The sequence below is a fragment of the Aphidius gifuensis genome, linkage group LG4 (genome assembly GCF_014905175.1).
Source record: "Aphidius gifuensis isolate YNYX2018 linkage group LG4, ASM1490517v1, whole genome shotgun sequence".
In the NCBI taxonomy this organism is placed as follows: Eukaryota; Metazoa; Arthropoda; class Insecta; order Hymenoptera; family Braconidae; genus Aphidius; species Aphidius gifuensis.
In genome coordinates, this window is record NC_057791.1 from 19,674,959 (window position 1) to 19,687,536 (window position 12,578).

The 12,578-nt window shown below is 25.1% G+C and overlaps 4 protein-coding genes across 5 annotated transcripts in view; 2 read left to right on the plus strand and 2 right to left on the minus strand.

The window, feature by feature from the left end:
* Window positions 1-26: 26 nt before the first annotated feature.
* Window positions 27-4,086, plus strand: LOC122855520 (beta-1,4-mannosyltransferase egh). Its single transcript, XM_044156949.1, has 3 exons — window positions 27-265; window positions 927-1,744; window positions 1,984-4,086. Exons 2-3 carry the CDS (start codon window positions 941-943, stop codon window positions 2,554-2,556), a joined length of 1,377 nt encoding a protein of 458 aa, XP_044012884.1. The 5' UTR covers window positions 27-265; window positions 927-940; the 3' UTR covers window positions 2,557-4,086.
* Window positions 3,326-6,711, minus strand: LOC122855521 (protein tramtrack, alpha isoform-like). 2 transcript variants are annotated; one of them, XM_044156950.1, is made up of 7 exons: window positions 6,602-6,711; window positions 6,275-6,369; window positions 6,046-6,159; window positions 5,653-5,976; window positions 5,184-5,567; window positions 5,000-5,110; window positions 3,326-4,546 (listed from the first exon to the last, which is right to left on the minus strand). In XM_044156950.1, exons 2-7 carry the CDS (start codon window positions 6,323-6,325, stop codon window positions 4,469-4,471), a joined length of 1,062 nt encoding a protein of 353 aa, XP_044012885.1. In that variant the 5' UTR covers window positions 6,326-6,369; window positions 6,602-6,711; the 3' UTR covers window positions 3,326-4,468. The 2 variants fall into 2 exon arrangements, with proteins under 2 accessions (XP_044012885.1, XP_044012886.1); XM_044156951.1 differs by having other exon boundaries at window positions 4,434-4,546; window positions 5,026-5,110.
* Window positions 6,712-6,926: 215 nt separating this feature from the next.
* LOC122855525 (cytochrome P450 6k1-like) lies at window positions 6,927-9,977 on the minus strand. The gene is made up of 6 exons (XM_044156955.1): window positions 9,485-9,977; window positions 8,525-8,691; window positions 8,015-8,453; window positions 7,896-7,947; window positions 7,660-7,826; window positions 6,927-7,369 (listed from the first exon to the last, which is right to left on the minus strand). Exons 1-6 carry the CDS (start codon window positions 9,777-9,779, stop codon window positions 6,948-6,950), a joined length of 1,542 nt encoding a protein of 513 aa, XP_044012890.1. The 5' UTR covers window positions 9,780-9,977; the 3' UTR covers window positions 6,927-6,947.
* A 500-nt stretch (window positions 9,978-10,477) lies between these two features.
* The window catches only part of LOC122855524 (nose resistant to fluoxetine protein 6-like), a 2,513-nt gene continuing 412 nt past the window's right edge, over window positions 10,478-12,578 (plus strand). The window contains exons 1-3 of the mRNA XM_044156953.1: window positions 10,478-11,718; window positions 11,787-12,440; window positions 12,538-12,578. The exon at window positions 12,538-12,578 is cut by the window's right edge and continues 412 nt beyond it. Coding sequence (XP_044012888.1) covers window positions 10,498-11,718; window positions 11,787-12,440; window positions 12,538-12,578 — 1,916 coding nt within the window. The 5' untranslated portion in view covers window positions 10,478-10,497. The remainder of the gene's footprint in view (window positions 11,719-11,786; window positions 12,441-12,537) is intronic.

Here is a 12,578-nt window from a genome sequence, read left to right on the forward strand (position 1 = left end):
TTTCATCATCAACTTCCCTTGGCCCCCTTGTTTAATTTTTTTTTTTTTTTTTTTTGTGTCAACTCCGCGTGTTTTTCTCTCTTCCCTTCTTCCCAAGGCGTCGTGTTTGTGTGTGCCTCCACCCAAAAAAAAAAAGGGCATAAATCAAAATCCAAACTGTTTGATTATTTGGTTATTTGTCAATTCGACTATTCAAGGTGGAGCAGGAAGAAGGACGTAATTATTAATCCACACGGGTGACAATAAACCTGTGTCACAAATTAAGGTAAATAAAATATTATTTATTAATTCAATAAACTCGCCCACGATGCTCTTGACCCAGCTAAATAGTAAAAAAAAAAAAAAAACAACAAACTACAATTAATAATTAATCAACAATTATATCTAGTTGTTGTTTTTAAAAGCAATTACAAAAAACTTTATGTATTTTAATAATTATAGTTTCACCACACATACATACTCTTGTCAAACAAAATTCACCAACAAATCATTCAAACAAAAATAATGCAAAAAAAAAAAAAAAACTTTTGATAAGCTTCCATACAAGTTGTATGTTTTTTTTTTTCTATTTTTATTTACGTAACTATTTAAGTCACGATGCAGGTTGTGTTATGACCTTGTTAAAATGATTAAATTCGATACGTTTTTTTGCACCTTGTTTAAATTATTTCATGGTAAATAAACAAGTTTAAAAAATGTTTATTTATTTATTTACTAAATAAACAAATTACCAATGAAAACTGTCATGTTAAATTTTTGTAAAATCAATGAGTCATTAAGTTTGTCACATGATTAAAAGTTTGTATTTATTGTTGAATATAATTTTGTACAAGTAAACATTAAGTTACGCCCACTTGTTATCATCAACCTAATAACATAACCATCATATGGTGTTGTTTTTAATATAAAATATATTTATTTTACAGAATATAGAAAAAACATGCTAAACAGCATAACGAAACACATATTACACTGTTGCCTGTTGGCACTGGTGATTGTGATATTTGAATATGTATCTGGTGCATTGTCATTCTCAGATGCTCCAAAAGCTGAAATAAATCCATTGGCTGATTATGGAATAATTGGTACAACATTATTATATCTTTTACGTGCATTAACATTTTTATCAATACCACAAGTATTATTTAATTTTTTTGGATTAGTATTGTTTAATGCATTTCCTGATAAAGTATCATTAAAAGGTTCACCACTATTAGCACCATTTATTTGTATACGTGTTGTAACACGTGGTGATTATCCAGAACTTGTTAAAGATAATGTATTGAGAAATATGAATAAATGTCTTGAAGCTGGTCTTGAAAATTTTCAAATTGAAGTTGTTAGTGATAAACCAATTGGACTAACATCACAAAGAAGATTAAGAGAAGTTGTTGTACCAACATCATATAAAACAAGTACTGGTGCATTATTTAAAGCACGTGCATTACAATATTGTCTTGAAAATAATGTCAATGAACTTGCTGATAATGATTGGATTGTACATCTTGATGAAGAAACATTATTAACTGAAAATTCAATACGTGGTATACTTAATTTTACACTTGATGGTAAACATCAATTTGGACAAGGTTTAATAACATATGCAAATGAAGGTGTTGTTAATTGGATAACAACACTTGCTGATAGTTTTAGAGTTGCTGATGATATGGGTAAATTAAGATTACAATTTACAATGTTTCATAAACCATTATTCAGTTGGAAAGGATCATTTGTTGTAACACAGGTAATATTTAATTTATTTTTTATCAATTTATGTTTATTCAAGTTGATTAGATAATCATATTGACATTATAATCATTTGTTGTCAATTTTATTTGCTCAATTTATCAGACATTATGTACAGTAGTACTTGAGATTTATTTTATAATCAAAAAAAGCAAAAAAATTTATTTTATTTATTCAAGTCTCAAGAGTCAATAAATATTTTAATAATTTGTTTTATATTATTTATTTTTTTTTCAGATGTCTGCTGAACGACAAGTGTCTTATGACAATGGTCTTGATGGTTCTGTTGCTGAAGATTGTTTTTTTGCAATGAAAGCATATACAATGGGTTATTCATTTAATTTTATTGAAGGTGAAATGTGGGAAAAATCACCATTTACATTTTTTGATTTTGTACAACAACGTAAACGTTGGATTCAAGGAATTCTTCTTGTTGTACATTCAAAAGCAATACCAATACAAAAAAAATTATTACTCGGTATATCATGTTATTCATGGGTAACAATGCCATTATCAGCATCAAATCTTATTTTAAATGGTTTATGTCCAATAAATTGTCCTCAATTTGTTGATGTTATTTGTGCATTTGTTGTTGCTATTGGCATATACATGTATATATTTGGTGTCATCAAATCATTTTCATTATCTCGTTTTGGTTTATCAAGATATATTTTTTGTATATGTGGTGCATTAGCAACAATTCCATTTAATTTAATCATTGAAAATGTTGCTGTTATTTGGGGTTTATTTGGTAAAAAACATAAATTTTATGTTGTCAGTAAGGAATTAAGGCCAGCAATAACAGTTTAATACAAAATTTAAAATTAATAATAATATAATACTTTGATAGCTAGATGAACTGGCCCTTATTCCATACCTGGTTACCTGGCTTCAGTGAGAGCATATTAGGAAGCAACTACTTTATTTCGTGGAAGACAATCCAAACATTAATCAAAAATAAAATTTATAATAATTCATTAATTAAATTCCTTCTTAATATTCGCGTTTTAATTTTTTAGCTATAAATTTTTGTGCACTTCAGGGAAATAATTTTATTATCTTTTTTTTTTTGTATAATTATATTAACAACTAAGCGCACATGAATTTATTCATTGATTAATCCATTGTGCCATAGTTTGATGATGAAAATAGGCACATGATCTGAAAATCAATATAATATTTAATTTGGTTGTTGCATCATCGGAAGATGTCTAGTCAAGGCAATAATTGTAATATCGATAATTGTTTTCCTTTTTTATTATTATAATTAAAGGAATTTATTTTTTTCGATTATTCAACTTCCAGACCACTAATTAAGATCTTTTTTTTTTTTAATTTAACGAGCTTGATATTATCTTGCGAATCTCAAAAGTATTCTTGATCAAATTTATGCCCTCTTGAGGTATTTAAAATTATACCTTGTTTTTTATATTAATAAATAAATAAATAATAAAAAAATTAATATATCATTGTTGTGATAAAAGAAATGCATAAGTCTTATTTTTAGATATTTTTTTTTTTTCAATAAATAAAAGGCGTATGTCTTTGTTTCTGGTATTTTTATTCCATTTTTTTTTTCTAAAAATTATACTTACGCCTTTCTTTTATTGCAGTAATGATATTTATTTACATATAAATATATAAATATATATAAGAATATGTCCTCGTGTTCATGCTAAATTAGACCATTTAGATACTTATTAATTGTAACGTAAACTTTAGGTGTAAAAAAAATAAAAATAAAACAGAAAAATAAAAAAACATTCGCTAGGATTTACATTAATTTACCAAAGGCATTGTAATATTTATAATTTTTGATTAAATTCACAAAATAATAAATTTATATTTTACGTTTTAATGAATAATAATTTAGCAATGATATTTGTTTTTTTTCAACTGCAATAATTAAGACTTAATATATTTAAAAAATTCAATGGGAACAAAATATATATTTCGAGACAAATGTTAATTTTTATTTTTTACTTATGACTAGCTAACAAATTTTGCTGATTTTATTTATATACTGTATAATCTCATTTTTGTTTTTTAATTAATTTTCAAGTTAAGTAGTCAGTTAGTGTTATTTTCTCTTTAATAAATTGCATATCACTCATTGAACAATGAAAATTTAAAAATGTGAATAATTTATTAAACAAAAATTAAAAAAAGAAATAAATAATTTTATTTGATAGTATTAAATAAACTGACATGACTCAAGCATGAGTCACTTCAAAAAAAAAAAATTAAATCATTAAGGCCGAAGAAATAGTGCTCTACTTAATAATTAAAATATGATTTTAGTTTATACAAACGAAAAAAAAAAAAACAAACTAATTTCAATTGAATAACTGGAATTTAAAAAAAAAAAATAAAATTCCAATTAAAAAACAATGTACATTAATAATAATTACTGCACGTAAACTTTTTGCTTCCGTTTAATTCAAAATACAATAATAATAATAATAATATTAAATAAATCATAAAAATTTAATTATTAATAATAATGTTAAATGAAATATATATAAAAAAAAATGTATACAAATAGAAAAAAAAGAAAATCTCAACAAAAAAGAAATAAATAAATTTGATTATTGATAAAAATCAATATCGCAGTTATTTTTTTTTTATATAAAAATCATTTTAAAAATTATATTTTGTCATTTTAATTTAAGTTGTAAATTAAATTGCTTTAATTTTAGTTATTAATTTGTATCTTTCCTTATCAGTCTTGGGATTTTTTTTCAGCTGAATCCTGATTATCAGTACCATTTAGAAAAACAAGTCCAAGTGCATCAACGTCCTGAAAATGATTATTAATAACTTATTATTTCTTTTAATCCACATTTAATTGCTAATCAATTTTTTTTTCATACAAAAAATGACTCATCTACATTATTTACTAATTTTTTCTTTTATAATATCTAAACTTGTTGAGGAAAAAAAAATATTCATTCATTAGCTAAATTATTGTTATTATATTTTATTAAAAAATTACAATCCTAAATTATTTACTAAAACATTTATTATTAATTTTACGATTAAATATAAAACATTAATTTTTTTTAGTATTTAATATATATAAATTCTTTTTTTTTTATTTAAAAATTTTCAATTCGTAATTATTATTATTATTGCTTTTTTTTTGTTATAATTAAATGTCTATTTATGAGTTTATAAATAAATTATAATTATTTATTTATAATATTAATCACCTGGATTATGAGTACGATTTTTTTTAAAATTTTTAAATTACCTTTGCAGGTTGAGGAATACACCTACCCAGCATAAGATCCTGTCGTAGATGTTTTCTCATTCTTGCTTCTTTTGGACTATAAAAATATCCGGGATATTTTTTTTTGTGCTCCTAAAATTATAAATTAAAATCATGTATAAGTTTAAGTTTGAAATATCAGATAATATTTATGTTTTTAATTTACCTCATTTAATTGTTTAGCCAATGCATAGTACGAAGTTTTTGATTCATCATCAAGACTCTTCCACATTACTCCAAGTCTTACTGATATTTCAGTATTACTATTACCAGGATATTTAAATGCCAATTTACGTCTCCATTCATTTGCAAATACCATAAATGCATTTGGTGGTCTTCTTATTTTTTCAGTAAAATTTGTATCACTTATTATTTTTGGTTGATTTGTTTTAGTTTTTTTTTTTTCAATATTTTTTTTTGGCTCTTTTATTTCTTCAATGTCATTTTGATATAATGCTTGATCATCAACTTGTCTTGATTCATTTTTATTTCGTTCAAAACATACTTTTTTTTTACTAGATGAATTTATTTTTTCCTCTTCAATATCACTCTTAAATATAAAAGAAAACAAATCAAGTTAATTATTTGTTAAACAAAAAATTAAAATATGATAATAAAATATTAAATTAGCTTACCAAATCGGGAATCATTTCACGCTTTTTTAAATTTTTTAAACTTGGTATAACTGGATCAATTGTTTTATCATTTTTTTTTTGTTTTTGATGCTGTTGTTGTTCTAAATTTTGTGCCTGAGTATTTGTAATTTCATTATTATCTCTCATATTGCATAATCCTTTGACCTGAAGAGTCTCAGCAACAGCAAGTAAATCACCAAGATCACTTTCTTCAACTTCAATTTCTCCATTATACATAAATGATATGATGCTTTGAAGATCATCATATTTCATTCCATAAAAAATAATCATTGGATGCTTTGCATCGTGATTTAAAAACAACTCCTACATTCAACAACAAATAATTCAATTAAAATATATAAAAATGAAATTTAAAGATGAATAATATATTACCTGAAAGTATGGACTACACGCTGATAAAATCATTTTGTGAGCTTTGATGAAACGCCCTTCACAAGACAATGTAACATCAACAAATGATTCAGATGAATAATGTTCAATAAACATCTAAATAAATTTAAAAAACAAAACAAATATATCAATCAATTATCATCATGTAATACGTGTTTTTATTTCATCATTAATAAATTAATTAATGATTGATAATATTGATAATTATTACCTGAAGTACATTTGAGACATGATTATTCCATCTGAGATTAAACAGCCCCATTTTTTAACGTCACTATTATTAAATTTAATAAAATAATTCAGCCTCTAAAAATAAAACAAATGAGTAAGAGTTAATTAATATGTAAACAAATAAATTGAGAGAATGATGCTGCTTATTTTTTGTATTATTAGTAAGACGCCATTGGTTGAATGTCAAACAATGTGTCAAAATAACATAACGATCAAATATATCTATCATTAATAATAACATTAAAACTTAATTAATAACATTATTATATTTATTTATAAATAACAATTAATTATATTATTTATTTACCTGTTTATTCACTTGTTCGTTTTTATTTTCACACAGGTTATTTAACAATGCATTATTTCTTACTGTTGTTTTTCTCTTGTTTTTTATTTTTATTTTTTTTTTACGTGACAACAATGTGTGTGAGAGATCGATGAGAGAGAAAGAGAGAGAGAGATTCAGCCATATTTAAAACGGGAATTCAAATAAATGGCGGGAAATTTCAATTGTTTTACAGAGTTAAAAGTAGATTTATTGTTTTTTATTATAAAAATTAATTATTTTTACAATTTATATGTATTAATCTGAATAAAAAAATTTTCAAGATATATTTTTGTATATTTTCATTAACATAATTTGTTTTTTTTTTTTATTCAACAATTGATCGTCGACGAATGTTGATCCAAATACCAGAAGAAGCAGTAAGAATATTTGCAGTTGGATCATATTTAATTTTTAAATTCATTTTATCACTTGGAAATATTTCATAATTTTGTAATATTGTCACAAGACCAGCTTTAATTTGTGCAAATGCAAATTTTATTCCAATGCAAATTCTTGGTCCTTCACCAAATGGTAAAAATGTACAATTATCACGCAGCTTTTTATTTTCAAATCTATCTGGATTAAATGTCGATGGATTTGGATATATATTTGGATCATGATGAATAGCATGAATTGGTATGAGTACCTTGATGCCTTTTTCAATGACAACATCAGTGCCAGGTATTTTATAAGGCTTGTTACAAATACGAGGAGTTACTCCAACTGGTGTATGCATCCTTAGTGTCTCTAAAAAAAATACAAATGAAAAATACATTAATCAATAAATCAATCGAAAAAAAAAAACAATAACAAAACAGTAAATAATACGTTATATAATTTATAATTTTAAAATAATATTTTGTAATATTTATCTGTCGATTTATTTAGTTCAAACACCGATTGGAATCATTTATAAAACAGTCAGACCAAGATTATTTTATCACTTGATAACTTATCGAAAGTATTGACCAATTGATAACCAATTTTTTTACACGTTTTATTTTGATTATTAAAGACAATTGATAATCGACAATTACCACGAATAACACAATCGAGATATTCCATTTCTAAAATTGCCTGGTACGTCATTGATCCATGCTTGGCAATGACATCATCAATTTCATTGACTAATCGTTGTTGAATTTTTGGATTTTTTGATATTTCATACATGGCAAAGCTCATTGTTGTTGATGATGTCTCATATCTATTGAAATATTATTAATAAATTATTATAAATGTTTTTAAAAAATATAGCTAGACATCTTGACTTTACCCAGCTAAAAAAAATATATAGGCTTGTGCTGCAATCATTTCTTCATTGATAGCTGAAACAATGATAAGAGTATACTTGATTAAATATAATTTGAGCTAGATGATAGTTATTGGACTTACTGATATCTGGATTCTTTGGGTCATTGATCTCGCTACTCTGTTCATCACTATCTCCAATATCTTCTTTTATTTTTTCCTTATTTTTTAGCTGGATCAATAGTTGCATCATATCATGACGATATAAGTTGTTTGTTTCTCTGTGTTTTATTATTTCCTTGACAATTTTCATAAAATAATTTGTCACAATTAATGGTGTCATTGTAATTTTTAAACGACTAAATACCCAAGGCATGTACCATCTGATTATTCTTTTAAAACTTATAGACATCGATGGATCCAATACGTGTTTACATATTTTTCGAAATTCAGAATCTATATTTTGAATTGAATTTGTTTCAAGACCAAAACAACATGAACTTATAACATCTGTTGCAAATTTTGCTGATAAATCACGAAATTCAACAGCCTCATTATTGTCAGCATATTTTTCAACAAATTTCTGTTAAAACAGAAAAAAACATAATTCATATTTAAAAATAAAATTGTTTTTTAATTATAAATTAGTTATACCTTGTATTTATTTGATGACTCAATAATAAGATCAAACATTTTATGAATTTTTGATGATGTAAAAGCTGGTGAGAGCTTTGTTCTTAATACTCGCCATCTGGGTCCACTTAAGTTAACAATATTTGCACAAAGTGGATCATTACTTTCATTCATGACAATTCCACGACCTGGAAAAATTTAATTAAATATTATTTTTAACTTATTATTAAATAATATTATTGGAATGAAAAAATTTGTTATGACAAAATGACTTTGTCTGACAAACACGCTGATCTTTGGTCACACTTGGTATTTAGCTGTTGATATGCATTTTTTTTTAATGTCACCATTGATACTTTATCCATTATCATAACGTTCAAAAATTGAAATGACAATATGTACTTGCTGGATTTATAATAGCATCAATAAAATTACCGATAATTTTAACAGTTAAAAATGAATTTTCTCAAAGTATATTCACTTGCTGATAACGCTGGATATATTGATATGATTATGAATTTTTATATGAATAGTTATAACAGAGCTGGACCATGGCTTCTTGGTGATTATACTGGATATAAAATTGCAGGAAAAAATAATGAACCATCGGCTAAATCTATCAAGTGGTTTGGATGATTTTTGGATCAAGAAAAAATGATGAAATAAAAATAACAACAACTCCATCAACAGTAGAAATTCAAAATAGTAACGAAGCAATTCAACAAAATAAATTTTCAAATAATAATCGAAATTATTCTAATGTATTAATACGAAAAAAAAATAAAAATTAATATTTGTTTTATCTACACTATAATGTTAAGAAAATTAAAAAAATAATAATAAGCATTTATTGTTATTTAAAATGTAACTTTGGTTGATAAAAATAGATTGGTTGATAAAAATAAATTGCTGATAAAATGAATCTGTTTGTTTTTTTTATAAATTTGTCATGATTTGATAAAAAAAAAAAATTTGTATTACCTTGAAAATGTGAGAAGTCTTTGATTAAAACTTGCTTGATAAGATCTGGATCTCTTAATAAAAGTACCGGGCTTCTCATTTCATATATACCAACAAACGGTGATCCATCATAAGCTTGATAAATATTCATCAAACTTTCACCAATTGTCAGCTTCAACAGAGTTGGATCTTTTGTATTGCCAAAGAGAAGACATGGCTTTGGTCCTGGTACACGTTTATTTTTCCAATAATTATAATTACAAATTAAATAATAATAAACGACTAAACAAAATCCAACTAAAATAACACTAAGCATTATTAAAACACAAAAACAATTGAATATTATATATTTAATAATAAATTAAGTCTCAGTATTTATTGAATACGTCGACTCGATTGATCAGACTGTACTTGACTGTGAATATTTCATCAACAATTTTTCTTGCAATTAGAAAAAATACGGAACGTAAAAATTACTTTCATTTTGTACATATCACCTTTCTTTAAAAGAAAGTTGAACTTGTTTTCTTGCGAAAAAAAATTAAAAAAATAAAAAAAAAATTCAATTTCGCTATATCATGATTCGTATGATGATGATTATTTTAATTTTCATATTATTTTATCATTGCAAAATAACACTTTAAAGATATGATATCTTTTGCATGTGTACTTTTACACTCGTGGCAAGCTCCGTTAATTTATGATGGGTAAACATGACCAATCAAATCAATTCCTTGAAATTTAAAAAGATTCAAAGACAAAATAAATAACCAATTGTAACAAAAAAAAAATATAATATATTTTTAAATTAATAAAGACATTATTTTATTGATAAATTTATTTAAAGAAAAACTTTTAATAAAATATATTTTTCATAAGAAACAATCTTTGATTGATCAGTCCAGTATTCCCCTTCTCGAATAAATAAATTCCATTGACTGATTGTGATTTAAAAATCACTCTTATCTTGTATCATCATCTTGTCATCTATAAAATTGTCCAAGTCATGTTCATTTGTGTTATTCGTTGAGAAAATGGATTCGTGGATGTTTCGGTTGTTCTTGGTATCCCTGATAAATTTTGTTGCGTGTAAAAATGATACTTCATCATCAAGCAATATTGAATATAATAAATTAATAAATACAATTAATTTCATCAAGCCACAAAATTTATTAAACTCAATGATAAATAGTGAAATAAATAATAAAATAACAATTAACAATACAAAGTGTAATATTCATTTAAAAAAATTATCAAATGATACACGAAAATTTGAATCATGGGCATTGAAAATGTTGGATTCATCATCAAAAATACCATCTGGTATTTTAAAAGGTAATTTAAAAGATTTAGGAATGTGGGATGAGTGTCATTCAATTAAAATTCAAAAAGATGATGAATCAATACAAGGTAGACATTGCATGTATACTGTCAATGTACGAGAACAAAATACAGGTGCATCAATTTTTGTATCATTATCAATATGTCTACCTGATACATGTGAAGCAGGTATGATAAAAGAATCATTGTCATCTTTAACTGACATGGTACCACGTGAATTACAGATAACACCAACAGTGACAAGTGTCAAATGTTCCCAAATTGATTCAGAACCTTGGAGTGTTGGTGCAATCATAGTAATCATTTGTTTTGTTGTTTTTTTAATAATTCTAATTATTATAACAATATGTGATGTTTATCAACAATCAACATCAACAAAACACGCTGATAATTTATCATCACAAATTATTTCAAATTTTTCAATGTACAATAATGCTAAAAAAATACTCAGTATGAAAGTACCATCTGGTAATTTACCAGCAATACAAGGAATAAGATTTTTCAGTATGTCATGGGTTGTTCTTGGACATGAGTATTTTTTATTAATGATGAGTGCAACAATTAATCAAGCTGAATTTATTAATTACACACATTCATGGGCTGGAATTTATGTACTCATTGCACCATTTAGTGTTGATACATTTTTTGCAATAAGTGGATTTTTAACGTCATATTTATTTATGAAAGAAATATGGAAAGGAAGAAAATTTAATCCAATAATGTATTATATTCATAGATACTGGAGATTAACACCACCTGTTGGTGTGCTATTATTATTTATGATATTTATTTGTCGAAGAATGGGATCTGGTGCACTTTGGGAAAATAATATTGTAATACAAGAAAATGCATGTGCCAACAAGTGGTGGGCATTATTGTTATATGTACAAAATTATCAAGGATCTTCTACAATGGTAAAAAATATTATTATTAACTAGTTATGATGTTAAATAAATTTTTTTTTCTATATATATTTTTACAGAATTGTCTTGGTCATACGTGGTACTTGGCTGTTGATATGCAACTTTTTTGGCTATCACCATTTATACTTTATCCACTGGCAAAACGTCCAAAGATTGGACTAACAATACTTGCTGGATTATTTGTTGCGTCAATTATTATACCAGCAATTGTTTCAGTTAAAAATGAGTATTCTGGTGGTGCATTTACTGTTGCAAATATCAGCGGAATTCTTGATATGATGGAAAATTATTATATCGTTAGTTATACAAGAGCTGGACCTTGGCTCATTGGAATTTATGTTGGCTATGAAATTGCTAAAAAAAATAATAAAAAACCATCATTAATATTTGTTTGGTTTGGTTGGATCATGACTGTACTTGCATTTTCATTTTGTATATTTAGTTATCGTATATTTCAAGTTGATTATAAATTTATTAATTGGTGGGAAGCTTTTTATGCTGGTTTTGCAAGACACACATGGGCTTGTGGTATTTGTTGGATTATTTATGCATCAATACATGGTTTTGGTGGTGTTATAAGTACAGTTTTATCACTGCCAATATTTTTACCATTGAGTAGAATTTCTTATTCCATTTATCTTATACATTATGTCTATGAGTATATGAGAATCAGTGCAATCAGGTCACCCGTCTATTTTGATGATATTCGAACGGTAAATATAAAATGACTTGTTTGTTTTGTATATATTTTTATTTCTTGTTTTCAACAAACAATTTAATCTTATTGTTATTTTTTTTTTTTCATTACAGATTCAAACATTTCTTGGTGATTATGTTGCTATTATTTTGAT